The sequence below is a fragment of the Columba livia genome, chromosome 5 (assembly GCF_036013475.1).
Source record: "Columba livia isolate bColLiv1 breed racing homer chromosome 5, bColLiv1.pat.W.v2, whole genome shotgun sequence".
Lineage (NCBI taxonomy): Eukaryota > Metazoa > Chordata > Aves > Columbiformes > Columbidae > Columba > Columba livia.
The window spans coordinates 16,003,382-16,022,680 of NC_088606.1; the positions used below are offsets into that span (position 1 = coordinate 16,003,382).

The 19,299-nt window shown below is 44.1% G+C and overlaps 2 protein-coding genes across 11 annotated transcripts in view; both read right to left on the minus strand.

Moving 5' to 3' along the window:
* TUNAR (TCL1 upstream neural differentiation-associated RNA) overlaps positions 1-5,281 on the minus strand; it is a 175,543-nt gene extending 170,262 nt beyond the window's left edge. For 4 of the 10 annotated variants that reach the window (XR_010472793.1, XR_010472796.1, XR_010472799.1 and 1 more), the window contains exon 1: positions 4,823-5,277. The gene's annotated coding sequence lies outside the window, so the exon portion shown is untranslated. Of the gene's footprint in view, positions 1-4,822 lie in introns of all 10 variants that reach the window. The other 6 variants (XR_002417883.2, XR_010472795.1, XR_010472797.1 and 3 more) reach the window with 5 other exon arrangements.
* A 5,301-nt stretch (positions 5,282-10,582) lies between these two features.
* Positions 10,583-17,751, minus strand: GLRX5 (glutaredoxin 5). The gene is made up of 2 exons (XM_065063568.1): positions 17,382-17,751; positions 10,583-12,066 (listed from the first exon to the last, which is right to left on the minus strand). Exons 1-2 carry the CDS (start codon positions 17,680-17,682, stop codon positions 11,888-11,890), a joined length of 480 nt encoding a protein of 159 aa, XP_064919640.1. The 5' UTR covers positions 17,683-17,751; the 3' UTR covers positions 10,583-11,887.
* Between the last annotated feature and the right edge of the window lie 1,548 nt (positions 17,752-19,299).

Here is a 19,299-nt window from a genome sequence, read left to right on the forward strand (position 1 = left end):
AATAGCACAGAGCAGAGCAGAGAGAAAACCAGCAGGGTTATTCTAGAAGCCTTTGATTTTTTTTTTTTTAGTTTGCATCATTTAATATTACTATGAATCAGTATTTTCTAATCAGCAGAGCACACTGCAGTGTTGAGATGCACAGATCTCAAGAGCAAGGCACAGCATTCTATGCCTTCTAATTAGCTGTGCTGGTATAATTGACTCTTTCTGGGCTCTGGAGTCAGTACAGCTGTGAGCTGACAATGCTATGAGGAGGCAGCAGCAGCTATAGGGGAAGATGAGCAACAGCACACACCTGGGAAAGGAGGCAAGAAAGGGGACATCCTAGGAATGAGGGAAGAACACATGGAAGCAGAGATCAGGAGAAATGGAGGAGAAGGACTGACAGGAAAAAAACAAAGTATAAAGGAGAAGTGGAAAAAAAGAGGTGGTAGTTCTGTTGTCTTCCTAAAAGAGTGAAGAACCACTGATTGAAGATGATGAAAACTACTGATTTCTACTGATAAAGGATCTAGGCATGAAATGTTTGTTGTTTTGTTTGTTTGGGATTTTTTGTTTTTTTTTTTTTCTTAAAATTGTTCCACAGAATCCTATTGAGATTTTTTTTCCAGGTGACATGGCCAGTTGTGAGTCTTTGCTGGCAGCACAGCAGCACGTGGGTATCTTTGCAGCAGCATGTGGGAACAAAGAACACAATGAGGAGGCCACAAATCATCTCAATCTGCATAAAATTAAGATAGAAAAAAATCACATTGTTAAGGGCAAAGGTATGGTTTCTGATGACATCCTCCTCCCAGCTCATCCGAGTATTCACTATAAACATCCTGGGATGTTGCTAAACAATGCTGACGTTGAAACTATATCTAACTAATTCATGAATGGGATTTGGAGGGGAAATTGATACATTGCTTCTTTTTCTGAAATGAGATTCTTTGTTGTGTTCATTTTCTGTTTCTTTTGTAGAAAATTCTTCCTGTTACAAAGCTAATTCAATTATTTTTTTTTTTTTTTTTTTAAATTACTGCTGTATGTACCTCTAGTGAGTGGCACTGGTAGAGGCAAAGAGGATTCAGCCAGCCAGCCCCTGGATTTACCTAACAAGTTGGAGGGTCTGAACTTTTTAAAAATATTGTTCTTTCCCCATGTACACATCCCTCACACAGCTACTATCTTGGTGCTACCTGCAGGAAGGTCCCTGCACCACAGCTGCCTCTGATGCTCCTCAACTCCCAGTTTCTGCCCTCCTGCAGTTCCTTAGAATGGCTTTTACATCCTCTGTAGGACTTAAAATTTAAAAGCGGTGTGTTGGCTTTCTCAACAATATTCACCTTTTCAGAGTTGTAAACCTAAAAGGCATACAGACACAACCTTCAGCTAATGTCTCTCAGGGGCTAGAAACGGATCACTTGTGCCCTTTCTCGGTTTCTCACTTCCCAGGACAGCTGAAAGTGGGGCTTGGTGTCATTTGGGTGGGATCAAACCATCACAGGGCAGGAACAAGTCATGGGGCTGATGCAGCATGGAGATGCCAAGATGGTCAGGCCTTTTTGGACACACAGCCTGGCCCGGTCACACACTCAAAAGATCTGCAGCAAGCTCCCCTCTCTTTGATTCATGGTATCCTACACAGGCTAAAGGTCCTTTGAGCCTTATCTCAATTATGGTGGTTGCTGCTTCTTTGTCCATGACAAGACTGGCCCAGCTCAAGTTATAACATTAAGATGAGGCATGATTTTTCTCTGCAGAAACCTTGCTCTTTAGATCCTATCATTATACTATTTTCCCTTTTTCTTTCCAACCAGTTTATGGAACAGAAATGTATGCCTGGATGAAGGGAGCGTGAGCTTCTTCAAATTATCTCAATCCCATTGTTAACTTCAGGTATAATTGTTACCCTCCACTTCTCCCATGAAATAGCTGTTTTTAATTAGGAAAAGCATATTTGTGCTGCAGATCAGCTATTTCATACTAAGCTCCTTCAGAAATTTTCAGTGTACCATCTGGAGCTGATGATTTGCTGCTTTTTAAATTATCGATTTGTTCCAGCTCGTCTTCTGACACATCTTGATTACCAGGAAAGAGCAAGTCCCAGTAGGTATTGCTCTGGTATTCTCTGTGCTGAAGAGTGATGCAAAGAAATAATTTAGATTCTCAGCAATGCCTTTATCTTCTTTAATTTCTGCCTCTAATCTTCAGTCATCCAGTTTCTGAATTACCAATTAATTATTCCTACTCTTCTGACTGACAAACCTGAAGCATTCTTATTTTACACCTTCGGCTGTTTGCAGTCCACCATATTTCCTTTTAATTTCCCTTTCATCTAGTCTTTACACTAATTAATAAACCAATGTATTGGAAAGCTGTGGTAAGATTTTCACATTTGGAAGGATTCCCATTTGACTCAAAAGAGCTCTCCAGCACTGCCATTTGGTTGTACTGGCTTCCTGTTTGCTTTCCTAGTATTATTTTTGTTAGCAACATACATGACCTCTAGACTCTATTATTGTTCTTAAGTGGAATTCATGGCATCTTTAGGAATTTTTCTTCCTGTACTTTTCCCTCAGGAGCTTTCTTGACTAACCCTTTCAATGTGACCAAAACCCAGATGTTCTGAAGTTCAAATTTCAATCACTTTTTCGTATTTACCACTAAGTTGCTGGATCCTATTACATTTGTATGTCTATTAGCAGCTTCACATATAATCTTGCTTTGAATTCCTTCCTGCATGTGGCTTAAGATTAAGAACCAAATATTAGGATGTAATGATTTAGGCAGCTAAAAAGGGGAATTTTGATCTGAAATTCCATATCTACTTATGGCTCTGGCCCAGGTTGAAAGAAATAGACACCTGTTTTAGACCTACTAAAGGCAGAAACCAAGGAGTAGTTGGCAAACCTGGAGTGTGTAATCCATAGCAGTAACAACCTGGTGGTAGAAGCTGCCTTTCTGCAACAGTGTAGTGCTTGCTTCTGGACCTGGAAAGGCTGCAGGCAAGGGGGGTCAAGCCAGCATTGCCCATCTCAGGTAAAGGACCCGGCCACCAGGCAGGACACCAGGAGAGAAAAGAGCTCGTGTTCTCCCACTTGCTGGGGCTGGGTTCCTGGCTCAGAAAGAGCTGTAAAGCTTCTGGGGTGAAAGGGAGCCTCATGCTGTAGCTTGATGTGTTGGGGTCTCAGAGAGAGAGGTTTGAGTCGTAGTGCTGAACCTTTGCACTTTATTTTATCCAAGAATTCAGTGCAGTGACTTCCTGTATAGTGCCTTTTAAGACTCCCCTTTGATGCATAGGAAGACCTTATCTTTCTGAGGCGCCGATGTGCAGGACCACATTGATGGCCTTAAAGCCATGGTCTGAGCCTTAAACCACCTCCTGCTCACAACACTCACTCCTGAGTCCTGGGCTTGGGCAGCTTCCAGTCCCAGACCCAAAATGTGAGAGCTCTTCTGCTGAACAAGCTGAATTGTACCTCAATTCCATATGAAAAGCAAAGGTATTTGAACAAGTTTGCCTCAGGCTAGTTTACTTCTGTTGCTTCTTCCTAAATTGTTAGAAGCTTCTTCAGTATTTTCTTCTGTTTTCCTGCTGCTGACACACCTGATTGTTACCACACAACAGAGTTCCTCAACCCCATCCCTATCCAGCTCCCTCCTCACATGCTGCCAAATGATTTCTCATTAAGTAAAAGCCCTCACAATGTGTCAGCTGAACTTTAAATCATTTATTTTTAGCAAGAAGTTGGGAAAAGAAAAAAAAAAGAAAAAACTTAGCCAACCTCTGGACATGGAAAAACAATGAGAATGAGTACTGCTCTGCCGGCCACAAGCCTTGGCAAGGCTAAACACTGAATTCTTGTCAATGGCTTACGAAGAGAGGAAGTGAAGTGCAGAACAACAGACATAATCCTCAAATCCTCTACTGGCCTCCCTGGTGTATCCATACCACGTGTGGTTTAGCTATCCTCCCCACGGATGGCTCTCCCCTCGCCAACCACTTCACCGCCGACAGCCACAGTCACTTCAACCACAGAGCTCTGGGTGCAACATACTCAAAATTAGTTCAGAGCAGAATGGCAGCTGCATTTGGTGAGGCCTTGTAAAACACCTGCATACCTGCAGTGGGCTTGCTGTCTGCCTCTGTGCCTGAACATAAAAAGGCCTCATTTTGGTAATACCTGTTCAGACAGAAAAGAGTTCAGGTTCAAGTCTTGATGAATTAAAGCTGCTGATTTATATGATGCATAAAACCCTGGTCATTGTCTGGTTACCCATGCAGAAACAATCCGAGACATAAGCCCTGTTGCAACTAGGGAAAAGGCCTTTACTGAGCTCTTCCAGAAATTATTGTGTAAATACCCTGTCCGGTGATTTCTTACTACTACAGCCATTGCCAGGGCATCTGCTGACCTGATCCAGCTCTTGCTGTTCTTTTCTGGCCAAATGTGAAGCCTTTGAACATATACAGAGGATGCTAACAAAATAGCAAATCAAGTGAAAACATCACCACAACCATCTGACCTCTTGCTCTGCTGAGACACCCCGGACTGAAAGTACCCCAAATTCCCCCTTTGCCACCTCAAATTATCCCACCCTGACCTGGCTGCAGACTCACGTGTTTGCTGTAGCCCGCCAGTACTAGAAGGAGGCTGGTGCCCAGTGCCTGAAACACGGGACGAGGGTGCCCCGGAGCCATGCCCCCCTCCAGGTGCTTGCTGCACCCCTGCTCCATGAATCCCACTCCCACCATGCGCCAGAGCCAAAATGTCATTGCACCCCATGCTCGGCCCCGCTCGAGTCCTCGCCGTGGAGCCGCCCTTGCGCTTACCTTTCCCTGACACGTGTGTGTGGGGACAGGCCGCCTTGGAGGATGGCGGAGGGAAGATGGCAGGCGGCGGGTCCCCGAGGAACCCCACGAGTGGGCACGCTGCTCCCCACCCCTCGCAGTGGCACGGTGGGCACCCGGCAGAGGTTTGGCTTTGGCACGGTGCTTCTCAAGCCGTTGCTCCGATGAAGGCGATGAGCTGTGAAGCTGCTCCCCGCCTTGGCGTTACCATCTCGCCAGCCACGCAGTCCAAGGGAAAAACATCGCCTTCAAGCTCTAGCGTCATCTCCATGGAGGGTGCAGGGATGTCTGTCTGGGAGCAGCATCACATGCCAGACCGGGATATGCTCCCGGTAAAACACTGACACCTTCTTCTCCCAAAAGGAAACGAGGACCCCGAAGAATAACGTGCAAGACAGACGGAAAACAGGGAGGACCGCATTGAAAGATGCTTCTGGGTCAGGGCTGTGCCGCTTCCCCGGTCCAACAGCACCATCTCCTGGGTGGCCCCGGCCGCGCCGCCCGGCTGCCGGCAGCTCCCCCGGAGAGCATCTCCCCAAGGAAGCACCCCAGCCTTCCTCTGGAGCTACCCGAAAATGCTTAGCTGCTTTCCTTTCAGGCAGTATCAGCCTTCTTGCACCTGTTTCCTCTCACATATTACTGCTTTTCTCTCATAGAGCATCACAGACACATGAATAAATACATAAATTTTCTTTAAGAAAAAAAAAAATCCCCACTTAAAAGTACCTAAAAAGCTGTTTAGATTTTAGACAAGTGAAATGGTGGATGACAACAGAACATTAGGTTTCATAGTATTAACATTCAATGGGCAAATCCTGTCTGACAAGCAGTATTTCAAAGGTGCTAGTTGTAGCAAAAAAAGCTCTAAAATGCCTGTAAAAGTGTGTGTTCACTCATTAGAGCATAGGCTTAAGAATAAAGGCTCAAAAACTTTGTTCTCTCTGTAGCTGTTTTAGTACAAGTAGCAATTCACTTATCTGAATTTTAGTTCATATTAGTCTGCAAAATGAAGATTGAGTGCCCTACTTCACTGTTTTGAGGCTAAATTGTACAAAAAATCCTTCAGGCTTCGAAGAGTGTGCTTATATAACAAGTAGAAAAGTGTCATTCAATGCTTTTTTTCTAACTCAACACCCCTCCAAAGCCCCTTTTGACTCAATTCACTGTTAAATGCCAAGTAAAATTGCATAGCAGCTCATCTTTAAAAATGCTAACTAAAGCCCCTGTGCAAGCTTTATGTTAGAGGGGACTACATATAATAACAAAAACACAGACATACATGCTGGCATCTCAGTGTGTGCGAAGGAGCGGTCTCATGGCTTTTTACGTGGAACAGCTGCAACAATTAAAAAAAAACAAAAACAACCATCTCTGTTGTTAGAATTAACTTCTTTAATTAGCAAGGCTGTTCCACATTAATATTGAACTTGGCCCTTGGATTCTCTTTTGGACCTTGCAAACAATCACCACCTGCACATACTTCAGGAAAATGAGGTACTTTAGAAATTGCAGCACGTATTTCAACAGCTAGAGAAAAAATTCTAGTAACTCCCTCCATGTTTAAGGAAATCCAGTGTGTTTATTTACTCCAATTCAAAAGGTCTCAAAATATTCAAATAATTTGAGAATCAAAGTCACCCTTGAAAGGTTGTTTTTCTTCTTGAGAGGGGAGTACAAGCCAGCAACCCGCTGTCCTGCAAGCATTTCTGGTGTCTGAGTAAGAAGACGTGATCTTCAAACCCATGAAGATAGGAATGATTGCTCATCATAGAGAGCACTGTGGGTTCTCAGCCACACCCTTCAACTAGCAAAAATTTCGTACAGTACAGTGGTCTTTCTAACTAAAACCATCTTTGGTCCTGGCCTACTCCCTCGCTTCCAGGGCAACAAGATGTGTGAGAAGTTGGATGATGAGGGAAAGTTTATAAATCAGAATCACAGAATGTTAGGGATTGGAAGGGACCTTGAAAGATCATCTAGTCCAATCCCCCTGCCAGAGCAGGAACACCCAGATGAGGTTACACAGTAATGCGCCCAGGCAGGTTTTGAATGTCTCCAGAGTAGGAGACTCCACAAGCTCCCTGGGCAGCCTGTTTCAGTGTCTGTCACCCTCACTGTGAAGAAGTTTCTTCTCATATTTAAGTGGAACCTTTTGTGTTCCAGTTTGAACCCATTACCCCTTGTCCTATCATTGGTTGTCACCGAGAAGAGCCTGGCTCCTACCTCAGTCCTATTTTCTGCTGTTTTTCTTAAAAGATATGGTGGGATAGACTCATGTAGTTAAATCAGTCAGGGGCTTTTGTAGCTGTGATTAGGACACACAAGAGGCAGCAATGCTGAGAGATGGAACCATTCAACAAAACAAGCAGCATCCCAATAACGAAAAATTCAAACCCAAATAATGAAAAACAGCCTCTTCCAGAGCACTGTTTTCGTCTCAACCCTTTCAACCAACAAGCAAGGTCAACCCCCACCCAGTACAACTAACAATCCAAAACCTGAAAAGTCTTGTTACCTTCTTGTCTTTCACCTTTGCTCACAGTCTCTTTAATAGGTGATGCATATCTTGTAACTAATTAGGGTTTTTTTTCTTACACAATCCTGTAATACGGATGTTGAAAAAACCCACGTAAGAAGATCTGGTTTCTGCAGAAGGGACATGCAAACCAGATTAGACAGGGATTTATTGCTCAGGCTGGCAGCTCTCCTTTTTACTATTGCCTTTCTTAGATGCAGGCACTGACAGAGCCTTGATGGGATTTTTGGTGCCAGCTCAGAAGATATTTTCCCTGGCACAATTCTTCGATTTCTTATTCCCACTCTTGATTGTTTTCCACACACTTTGTTAGCATTGACAGACTCCTGGAAGAATCCTGCTGAAGAGTTCTAGTCCACTTTTTAAAGAGAATCACAAAACTCAGAACATGAAAATAAGCCTCCATGTCATCAGACCCAAATAAAGGCACTTCACATATTTCAGGGACTTTAAACTGTATAAACTCCCTTTTTTTTCAGTAGGCAAGCAATGGAGAATGTTGACCACATCCAAACAGAATTAAGGCAAGGTAAAGGTCATTAGGGCTGAAAAACACACTTACTTACCTTGTAACCCATTAAGATGTCCTGGGCTGTTAGCAGCTTGCTTTCACAAGGAAACAGCTTTTGGCTCTAAGTGATTTGAATTCTCGCAAATTGAAACTAGTAGTACAAAGTGCTCGTAACCTGCTTCTTTCTCCTCCCTGGCAGGGCCAGTTCAAGAAGACCAAGGAAAACTTACCTCCTTTTTGGTGAAGGTTTAGGACACCCCACTGGTTTTGGAATATGAACAATCTCATTTGCTTAAATGAAACCACTTCGTTTTATATGTAAGAGGCAAGAAGCCTTAGAGGATGCAGAGGATTAGCTTAATTTGTGATCTGGTGAATAGGTTGGTCCACTCAGCTCAGCCTTTTACCGCAGCAGCAGCACTACAGGCATCCTCACAATGAAATACAAATAATTATGAAAATGGTTTCCAGTTTGGCAAGCACTCAGACTACCACCCTATAATAATAGAATAGCAATAATAGATAATAGTTTACATGCATTCATTTCATTGTAAGCCCTCAGCAGTGCAATACAGCCAAAGCGGGTCCAGAAGCACCTCACGGGAGGAGCAGCCAGCCAGAAGCCCTGCCAGGTACAACACACTAAAAGGCAAATAGCAGGAATGGGACAACACGGTGCTTTCGAGCTGGCAGCTCCACCGAGCTGACCACCATCTGCAGAAGCCCTGCAGGCAGCAATGCTCATGTGCAGAGTGCCGCCTGCATTATTCTTACCCCAAACTCAAGACCTGGCAGCTTTGCTTCATATTTCGCCAAAGACAGCAAGGGCAGCTCCACATCTGAGCTCATGGCACCTTCAGCCAGCCTCCCCCAGCCACGTTCCAGCACTCTTACCTCCTCAGTGTCAGTTTCACTGCACAAGAAGCAGTGCCCTGCTTTTGCCCCACCACTCCCCTCACCCCTGGGACAAGCCGCTCCTCCTGGTGGGTGAAAGTGACCCTTTCTCCCGCAGAAACCTTTGCATCCATCCAACAAGGCTCTCCTCATGGATCTTTCCAGCTAGCACCATCCCCCTGTGTTAGCTCAGCACATCCACCAGTTGTCACCCCAGACGCCAATATTATCAGTCGCCTTCTCTTCACTGGCCAAAAAACATGGGAAAAGCAAGTGCAAATCTCTCATCAGTGAGGGCCTTCATTTTTTTTCCTCAAAAAAAAAAAATCAGCTCATCTGCAGCACCATCCCTCTTGGATTGGAGGCACATGCTCTCTTTCGCCTCTAGTTTGAGGGACAGCAAAAAGCAGAGGAGCAGCATTCAGAATGCTGCACATATTCTAAAATGATCAACCTGAAAACTGGTTTATTGGAGAAAATATTTTCAGTCAACTCACAAAATAAGTCTCTTTTTGAGCATCTGAAATTTCACAATTTGACCACGATTTTTTTTTTTTTAATTGCAGATGGATTAACATGAGCATTTATATAGATGTAACATGTAAGACAACTGCCTGTGCATACAGCCTGGAAATACACGGCTCACAAAGGAGTGCAGGCAGAAGTTGCATTTTGTATTCCCACTCTTGTGGCTTTGTCACACACATATAATAGTATTGTTGTTTGTACTTACTCAATCACAACACATTCCAGTCAGGCAAAGGATTGGTATAAACACTACTATACATGTTACACAGAAATTTAAGAGTCAAAGGGTAAGAAAGCAGAACTATTCATAGTCTCAATAAAAGCAGGAACTCATGCTGGGAGAAAAATTTTGCTAATTTGAGGAGGAAGAAGACCCAGCTGCTAAAGTTACCTTTATGTTAAATGACTAGCAGATAGTACTGAAAAAACATTCAGCTCTTGCAAGACAATAAAGAACAGAGCTCTGTGAAACAGCAGATTTGGGGTTTTGGTTTTTAATAGATTTATTTAGTAGGCAGACTAAGAGTTAAACATTGAAGCAGAAAGTAATTTCATTTTCAAGTTATCTTACTCTTTGCTCACTGTGTACATCCAATTCAATAGGCCTTTTGACATGAATAAGACTTTTGAAATTCATTTATTTTTCTAAACATCATTCTACATTTAGAATGGCAAAAACTACTTGTGAAACATTAGACATAAGAAAGCCTATTTAATCTGGATTCAAAGAGAGATAGCACTGGCATGCTCAGCACTACCTAAAGCTTTGCATTTCGTGAATGCAATGTTGTCTGTGAACACAGAAATCTTGCACTCGTACCTACAGCTGAGTGCCTCCCAGAGTAACTCATATCCAGTGGTCACTCGGTCAACTCCACCAGTACTGGGCAGCTGTCGTGAACAAGAGAGAACACAGAGAACATACACACTGGGTTTATTAATCCCAGTGATGCTGACTGCATTAAAACTATACAGTAAACTTACCATAACCAGCTTACCATTACCATATTCTGTGAAGAACGTACCAGTATAGTTTCTCCACTGGACAGCTTGCACAAGTGGACAGGAGAGATTTAGAACTGGAACTTACATCAAATCTCTCTTGCCTACAAGTTCCAGTCCTGACTTACCCTTCCAGTGACCACTCATACTTCTTCCTTTCTCTAAAACACATTTTCCATCCTGTGCAGTGGAAAACATTTTAGGTTTAAAATCAGTAGTATCAGTTTCATTAAAATAGTAATTTAAAATAAAGAGGAACTAGCGTCAGCAATCAACATGAAATACACTTTATTTCCAACCATTTGCCTAATTCACATGCAAACTGGTTTATAATAATAAAAATAAACTGCATTTAGAACCAGCTTGGTTAGCTTTTAACCTTAGCAGTATTGCTGTACAGCTGAAGCTCCACTGGTTAATATAATTTGTTATAATGTAGGGCAATGTGGTTAGATTGGTATTGAAGACTTCAGAGACTTCCCACAAAGAAATATTTACCTATTCAGTAGCCTCTCTGCTGCACTCACCTACACAAAATCGTAAAATTGCTTTGGTTGGAAAAGACCTTTAAGATCGAGCCCAACCATTAACCTACCACTGTCAAGTCTACCTCTAAACGATGTCCCTAAGAACCTCATCTACAGGAAACGATCTGTTAATCCCATGTTTGAAAGCCATATTCTTCACAGCAGCCAGGAGAAAACACTTGGAAATACAACAAATATAAAAGGATAACTTAGTAACTAGTAAATAATACACAATGACAGTAGTAACTGAAGTATTCTCCCGTACTATTTCAAGGTAGAATACTGAAGCCTAAAACAATTACCACATTTTAGCACTGACACAGAACTGCAATACACAAAGTACATGAGCAGGGAGGGAAAGCTGCTTTGCAAGAGGTAGAAAAGGTTTTATAAAATCTTTAGGCACAAATCAGAATGTTATAAAGTAATAACAACCATTATACATTTATTTGTAAAAGTCTGTTTATTTTTACCCTTTGGAATAAAAGTATATTTCATGCACTCTCTTATAATCTTTTACTTCTAAATTGTTTGAAGATTATTTTTCTCCTACATCATATGTGATCACAGAAGTTTTACAGGCTCTCAGGAAGTCTTACCACCAGGAGTTATACAGCAAAACTGATGCACTGTTACTTAACACTTTTTGAAGAGGAGCAAGGGAATGCAAACACTGTTTGCACAGATTTGTGTAGCAAAGAACAGAGAAACACACGCTCAAAATACATAAAGATATTATTAGCTCTTTTGGTTTACTCTCACCTCAATCAAGAAGCGAATGCTTTTTGAAGGGAACTTTTTTCCTTTAAACACAATTTCCACAAATGTATGCTTTACAGTGCAGTGGTTATACTCAAATTTTCACAATATCTGTAAATCAAAATACCAAGATGACTACATTTACCATGAGCTAACAGACATTCACAGATAAATCTTAGTGTCAGTTCAAAAAGATGCCGCCTTTGAGCCAAAGTATGTAAGGCTTTACTGGTAACAAGTTCTTATTGAAGATTTGCTTTATTCTTCTCACAGCATCTTTTTTGCTCATTTTACTTTTTGTCTTGGTCTTTTTCTGCATCCAGAAGTGCTGAACGGATTCCCAACTTCTTCAGCTCTTCTACAAGATCTCCATTCTGATGCATCTGGAGGAGTATGTCACAGCCACCAACAAATTCACCGTTGAGGTACACTTGTGGGATGGTTGGCCAGTTGGAGTAGTTCTTTATTCCTGCATAAGAAAAAAATAATAAATTAAAAGTTTTCCCCACCCTCTCGAAATAGAATGGGTTTTTCAACAGAATGCATTGCTTCAGCCTGAGAGAACTACTCGTATATTCACTTCTTTCCCACTGAGGCAAAAATATATCTATATAACAGAAGCACTATCAGAAAAACTATGTTAAAGTTAGGTTTGGTTCTAATTCCAACTCAGAGACGTGGGTTGAAAGATACGGAGTTGGCTACTACACTGACTTCAAACAGGAGCTGGAAAAAGGTAGTGTCTCTTTTCCCTCCCAGGAAACAAGCTAATATTTTTCAATCAATTAAAGAAATTAGAAGTCTTGAAAAAAACACTGAGAATTGTTTACATTCAGTTACCCTTTATATTTCCCAAAGGGACATTTAAAATATTTTATGTTCTTACGGAATTCATACAGTTATACCTACTACTGCAATTTCAATTGCAAGATATGTTCACCCCTCTAGAAGACTTACGAATTTCAAATTGCTTTATCTTTCATTGCCAGACCTTACAGCCCACGGGAGGGGCAAAGGCTGAAGTCTCTTGTAAGTACACACTAAACAAAACAGAGCTCTAGTTACAATTGTGAAGTACAGAATTGAAGTTTAAAACTATACTTCATAGAAGACAAATGTAGGAATATCCAGAAATATTTACTGATCAGTTGGTGTAAATCAAATCTCAACTTGCACTTAAAGACATCATGAAAAAAAATAAAGAAGAATCATTAGAAGAAATCTGCCACTTCATAAATAATGCTTCAAACAAAGACATTATTTCTGTAGCAGAGGAAAGTGTTAAATTCTATGTCTGTGTGCTCCAATACCAAGTCCACCAGCATTTGCTTAGATACCAAGATTTAAATTCAACATTTTAAAAATTTTTTCAATATGCAAGGCCTGTTGGTTTTCTACCAAAGGCAGGAAGCCCATACAGCAAAATCCAGCCTATAAAAAACAGAGCGCCCATTCACCTTGCAAGTCAACCCTCCAAACAAACAGGCACCAGCTTTAGCACAAGCTGCCAAAGTACTAACAGCAAATATTAGGCCTGAGTAGGAGAAGACACAGGGGAATTTGCTTTCCCCTTCAAAAACATTTTAACGTCTAAAGACCGTAAAAGAAAAACCCAAAATATTTCAGAGAAAAAAATAACCATGTTAGCAAATTATGCTTACTTTACTGGAACTGAAAACTCTTTCTTTTTAAAAAAGTATGCATAAGTGCATAAATATGCAACAGCATTACGATTTTAATGCATAAAATATGAAAAAGAGCTAATAATTCCCCTTAGTCAAATACCAGTGTGTTTTAAAAATCCACTAAAATCATCTAGAGAAAAAAAAAAAATCATTGTGACAAAGTGCTCCTAACTATGAAGCACAACATGAGCTAGATTTTTACTTAAGACTTTGTGCAGGGACACCTAATGTTTCCAAACTCTAAAACAGCAAGTTTAGCATATAAATCAAGGCCAAAAGGAATCCACAATCACATAACTTAATCTCCAGCAACACCACTTGTAACTTCTTCCTTAGTATCTCATTAAAATCTCTCTCAATTGTTTAGATACAATTTCAGAAATTATAAGCTTTGATGTCAGCTTGTGTTTAGCAGTACTTTTCTTAAACACTCCTTAACCTATGAGCACTTGGAAGTGCTCACACTGTCCTAAAAATCTTTTAACCCATAACAGTTGCAACGAAAAAATGAGTCCCAATATTAAAACATGCTTAAGGATAACCCTACTCAAAGGAGCCACTGCAGATTCAAAATAGGATTTGATTTTGTTAGCATATTGTAATACTAACATGAATTGAGAACCAAGGGCTCTGCATAATAAACTTACTGCTAATAGGCATTCCAGGATAATATTTACATCCATTTATTTTTTTTTACAGAAATATTTTCTTCAAGGACCCAACTGCCCATACATACAAGCACCAATAGTACTTTCAAGGATCTACCCAATTTCAGACAAAAATAAGAATGCGATTGAGCTTAGCTGCTCGGTGTGCTGCAGTCCATGTGTGGGACAAGCTGCTCTAAATAGCCTCGTGCTGGGGCTCAAACAGACCCCAAACCGCCCACCTCCTGACCCAGTAACCAGCTCCTGGCTTACCAGAGCAGTTACCAATGCTATTCCGGTAGCGTTAAAGCAAGTCAGCCTGGTCTATGCCTGCTGTCCTCAGGATGCGCTTTTGGGATAAATCCTTCAGCAGCGCAGACACCACAAGGGGCCCCTTTTCCCCTGCACTTCAGAGGCTGCAGCTTCTCTTTAGAAGCAGTTTGCTTTGCAAAAATCGCACTCCACAGATGAGGTTTGAAGTTTGACAGCTGAGCTAGCACACTTTGAGGTGACTGTGAAACCAGAACCACCACAACAGTTCAAACCACCACTTTTCCAGTATGTAATCCCAAGCTTCTCTGCCACCTTAGAGACCTAAACCAGCCTAATGCTGTCCATCAGCTGAGATTAGGATCACTTATGGCAGATCCAACTCGGAGAAATGTGGATAACCGTGGAACCATCATGCAGGAGAGAGCGCTGAGGTCTTGTAAACTGGCTTTAATAGCAAAGTTTAGGTAAATCACATGGAGTAGCAGCAAATATTTAGTTTCACAGGCCTGAGCCCTCTTAGGTGAAAAGGCAAGGAGGTGAGTTGTTTTAGTTTTACAGCTGGACATATTTTAGCACAAAGCAAGTTTCAGCAGTAACAACCTGAAAATAAGATGTTTCAACAGATAGAGGAAAGAATCGAGTCAGCACTTCAAACATGCCTGAACCAGCATCTCTGCAAACAGCCAGCCCCTACTACAAATGGTGTAAGGTTACATATATGCAAACATTTAAGTTCTCTGCATCTGAATACAAAGCTGGTGAGCAGCTCATTTATAGTAAGCTCCATGCAGATCAATCTTTAGCTAAATTGGAGCTATTAGATATTTTCACAGCTAAAGGTTTAGCACCCCCTCACTAACCCCACATGCATGCAGTACAGATTACATTCACAGGGGGCTTAGGAAAGCGTCACATGTTGCATATTAACTGTCTGGTACCTAAGGGCAGCTCTAGGAGACACAGAGGGCCTCAGGCGGCCCCCACTGACACACACTTGGCAACCTACAGCTACAGCTTCCAGCAGCGCTGCCCTCTCCTCTGTCGGAGACTGCTGTCCGCAGAAGCAGGCACATACTGGCCTTTTAGGGTGCAGCAGGTAATACAGCTGAAGCAACAGGACAGCCTGCTGGCCTCGAAAGCAGCGGTGCATTGTTCCCCAGCTCTTCACATCAAGGCTCCAGCCCTGGTGCTGGCTCTGGCGCTCAGCTCTCCGTGCAACAAGCTAGTTCAATTAGCACGCTCACTGATCAGTTAAGAAGCTGAGCTGGCTCTCCATGCTGTCAGACAAATGCACAAGCTGGTGCATGGAAGAGAACCGAACAACTTCTTTAAGCACCAGAGAACCAGCATGACATTGTGCAAGTGTATGCTGTAACTGCATCCAGCCAAACAGTCTGGCTTAAACCACTTTCCATTTAAAGCTCAGGTAGCCAGAAGGGCAATAACCTCTTAGATCACCTAGCACAAGCCAGAGTTCATGTGGAGGAAACAAGTGCTGTGCTCAGAGGGGAGATGTCCCTGTTACATAGGAAGAAAATGCTAGATATTCACATGGTCGAGTCCCCAGATACTGTAAATAACAAAAGCGTTGCCTGTTCAAAAAGCCCTCTCAACCAAAAATGAAATGCTGATGGTTTGATCTCAAGGGTTTGTTTCAGCCTTTTTAGTTGATGAGTTTGTTCTACTAAACCATAGGTTTAATAAAGTTTAGAAAATGTAAATAAAAATGTAAAAAAAAGTACATACAGTTTAGAAAACTACAACCATCTGCTCATCTGCCAAAGGCAGTAGATCTACCTGAACAAAACCAACATTCATTAACAAAAAATGTCATCATACCCAAATTCCAGTTTTTACCCACACTATCACACCTGTGAACTGAAAAGCAAGCAAGGATTAGAAAAAAAGATCAGCCTTTTGGCTAAAAGCTAATGAAAAACTGAATTAGATGATACCAAAAACACAGGAGAAGGAAGTCACCCACTACACACCAGCATGCGGATTTAAAGCACATTTTAGTGTATTCTGGACAAGAACCATTAATGCTGTGCACCTGCAAGACTAATTACTACATACTTTTATCTTTTTTTTGGTCTTAAAGTTTTATGTGGTTATTTGAGAAAGTTTTAAGTTAGCTATGCATATTGAAGAGGGTAAGGAGGAAGAAAAGCATTACAAGAGCACAATACTTGCCTTCTACAATTACCAAAAAAACCCATATACAGAATAGCTCGTACCACTGGAGCAGTAGTGGTAAAATTATTACTAAATATTCCTGTGCAAACGATTAGTATAATTTTGTACTTTATCAAAGGAACCCTGGCAGGCAGTGCCAGGAGGGAATACAGTGGTGTATGTCCAAGCCATTCATGAAGCTGAGTTCATCATACCATTCACAGGGAACAAAATAAATCTGGCTATATAATTAAGTATAAATTAATTTAGAATCATTGCAGTTGGAATAGACCCTCAGGATCATTGAGTCCAACCATAACCTAACTCTGGCACTAAACCATGCCCCTAAGAACCTCGTCTAAATGCCTTTTAAACAGCTCCAGGGACGGTGACTCCACCACGTTCCTGGGCAGCCTGTTCCAATGCCTGACAACCATTTCCATGAAGAATTTTTTCCTAATAACCAATCTAAACCTTCCCTGGCGCAACTTTTAACAGAACTTAGCATCTATTACTTAGGCAAGGCAGCGTGGCACAAGAAGACCGATTCCTAAGAGTCGCCTCATCAGCAGCACTGCATTCTACAGATAACTAAGACACTCTCGGACAAAGGTTACAGAAACCAAAGGGGGATGTGCAGGCAAAGCAACCGCAACAGCACATTCGTGACAGGCCTGGAATCCCACAGCCCCCAAGAACAGAATGTAGCCTGCTCGCAGCGCAGACCAACCAGCCCAAAATCCCAAGCGAGCGAACGGAGCAAAGCGAGCGAGGCCGGTGCGAGGCGGGCGGGCGACCCCGAGCCCCGCAGCACCACACACGCCAGAGCCTCCCGAGGGCCTGTCCCACGGGGACACCGGTCCCTGGGGCCTCTGCTCCGCCCGCAGCAGCGGCGTTCCGCGCAGGGAAGCCGGGACCGGCTGGGGGTCTACGCGAGCGCCGCTGCCGCGGGAGGCGGCACCAAAGGTGACCCGGGCAGACGCCGCGCCCGGCCCGCTGCTGACCTTGGCGGAGGTCGGGGTCCTGCAGGACGTCGTGGGCACGGTAGTCCTCCACGCCGTGCAGGCGCAAGATCTGCACGACGGCGTTGCTGAAGCCGCAGAGCGGCTGCTCCGGGCTGCCCTTCATGAACACCACCACCGGGTGCGCCCGCACCAGCCGCTCCACCGCCTCCCGCGACCCCGACCCCGAGCCGCCGCCCTCGGCGCCGCCGCCCTCGGAGGCCGCCTGGCTCAGCGCCCGCCCGGCCCGGCCCCGCGCGGCGGCGGCTCCCACGCGCCAGGCCGCGCGCAGCACCCCGCTCATGCTGCCCCGACCGCCCGCCCACGCCCACTGCCGGGCCCCGCCGCGCTCCGCCGGCCCCGAGCCAGCGCCGACCGCTTATTGGCGGAGAGCAGGAAAGGTCGCGGGGAAGCGTCTCCTCTACGTAGGACTAACCACCCGCCAATCAACACCAACAGCCAGTAGCGTGAAGAAACAAGGAGTTTTGTCCCACCCAGCAACCCTGAGGCTATCTTGTTCTCCTATTTGTGGAGGGCATTCCACCGCTGAAGCTACATTGGTAGAAGTTCCTATCAATCTAATATGATTTGGCTAATCCCCGCCCACTCCGCAGACGCGATTGGTCAGGTTTCCCCGGTGTCGCTGTTTTGCTCGGGAAGCCCCGGGGAGGTGTGATTAGTGTATAGCTCTTTCCGGTTCCGGGTGATGGCCGGACTCGTGGCCGTGGGGCCTGGCGCGGCTCGGGATTTGTTGCTCCGCTGCGGCCCGGCCCACCGGCCTCACCGCGGCCGTGCGGGGCGGCCGGGCAGAGGCCGAGCGGCGCGGAGGGAGGAGGAGGCAGCGCGGCAGAGAGACCCGTGGGGCGGCCGTCGCTGTGCTCAGCTGCTCCCTTCGAGCTGGCGTGCGGCGGGGCCCGGGGGCTCCGCGGGGCCGATGTGTTCCGTGATGGGACTGGGAATGGGTTTGGGTTTTCTTCCCCGGCCTTTCGGTGGTACGGGCTGCGGTAGAGCCGGGAGTCAAGACGGCGTTTAACGGCTGGATGAACCCCGGGGAGAAGGGGGCTGGGCGGGGCGGGGGGTACCGGGCACCGGCTGCCTGGGCTGGGGAAGCGCGTACAAACGTGCGCGAACCCGAAAGAGCAGCGGCGGCGAGTCGAGGCCTTTGGTCCCGACAGGCGTTGGCGGAGGTGTCCTGTGGGCGCTGCGCGGTGGGTCTGGCCCCCGGTACCTTTGCCCGTGTCTGTTGGCCTCTGCGTTCACTTCCTCAGTTCTGGTTGATTTTTAATGGATGAAGCTGGCGGTTTATGTCACTGTGAAACCAGCACTTTGTGTGCTTTGCCTCAGTCCTAGAGAGCTGGGTAACCAGTAGCTTTGCACAGCTTGGGCTGTTGCTGGAACAGCTGGTGGAGGTGGCAGCTAGGTGGAGAGATGGCAGCAAGATTGGGGTGGTTGGCTGCGTTTGCAAAATGAATTTAGAACCTGAAAACGTCTGCATGTGCACGCAACTTCATTTGAATTCCTGGGCAGATGTGGATTCTTTTCAAGAACTTGAGGCAGAATGTGGACATTTCCTACAGCAGCAAGGTCCATCCTGTAAGTAGAAGAAAGTGTTGAAAACTTTTCCACTGTAATAAACCAGAGTCTTTCACAAATGACAAATCAAAGCGTATTTCTGAGAATTAATTTACGTTGCAGTTCTGGCATCTGGATTTCTGGTATGTTAATGGTCAGTTGTATTGCTTGCATTTCTAAGGAAAAGAATATTTTTCCACCCAATTCTGCTCATGTGAGAGCTTTACTAACAAGACCAGCTTGTATTCTGTGTTCAGAAGACTGTTTTCTAGTTCTTGATTTTTATGGAATCCAGTTGATGCTTAAATGACAACTCAGTTTTCATTTTCTATGAAACCACCTTCAGGCA

Bases quoted from the DNA above. Each gene is read 5' to 3' on its own strand.
- GLRX5 (XM_065063568.1), bottom strand. From the start codon at position 17,682: ATGAGCGGGGTGCTGCGCGCGGCCTGGCGCGTGGGAGCCGCCGCCGCG. The intron at 12,067-17,381 runs GTCAGCAGCGGG...TTTCTTATGCAG, and splicing joins GGACCCCGACCTCCGCCAAG to GAATAAAGAACTACTCCAAC.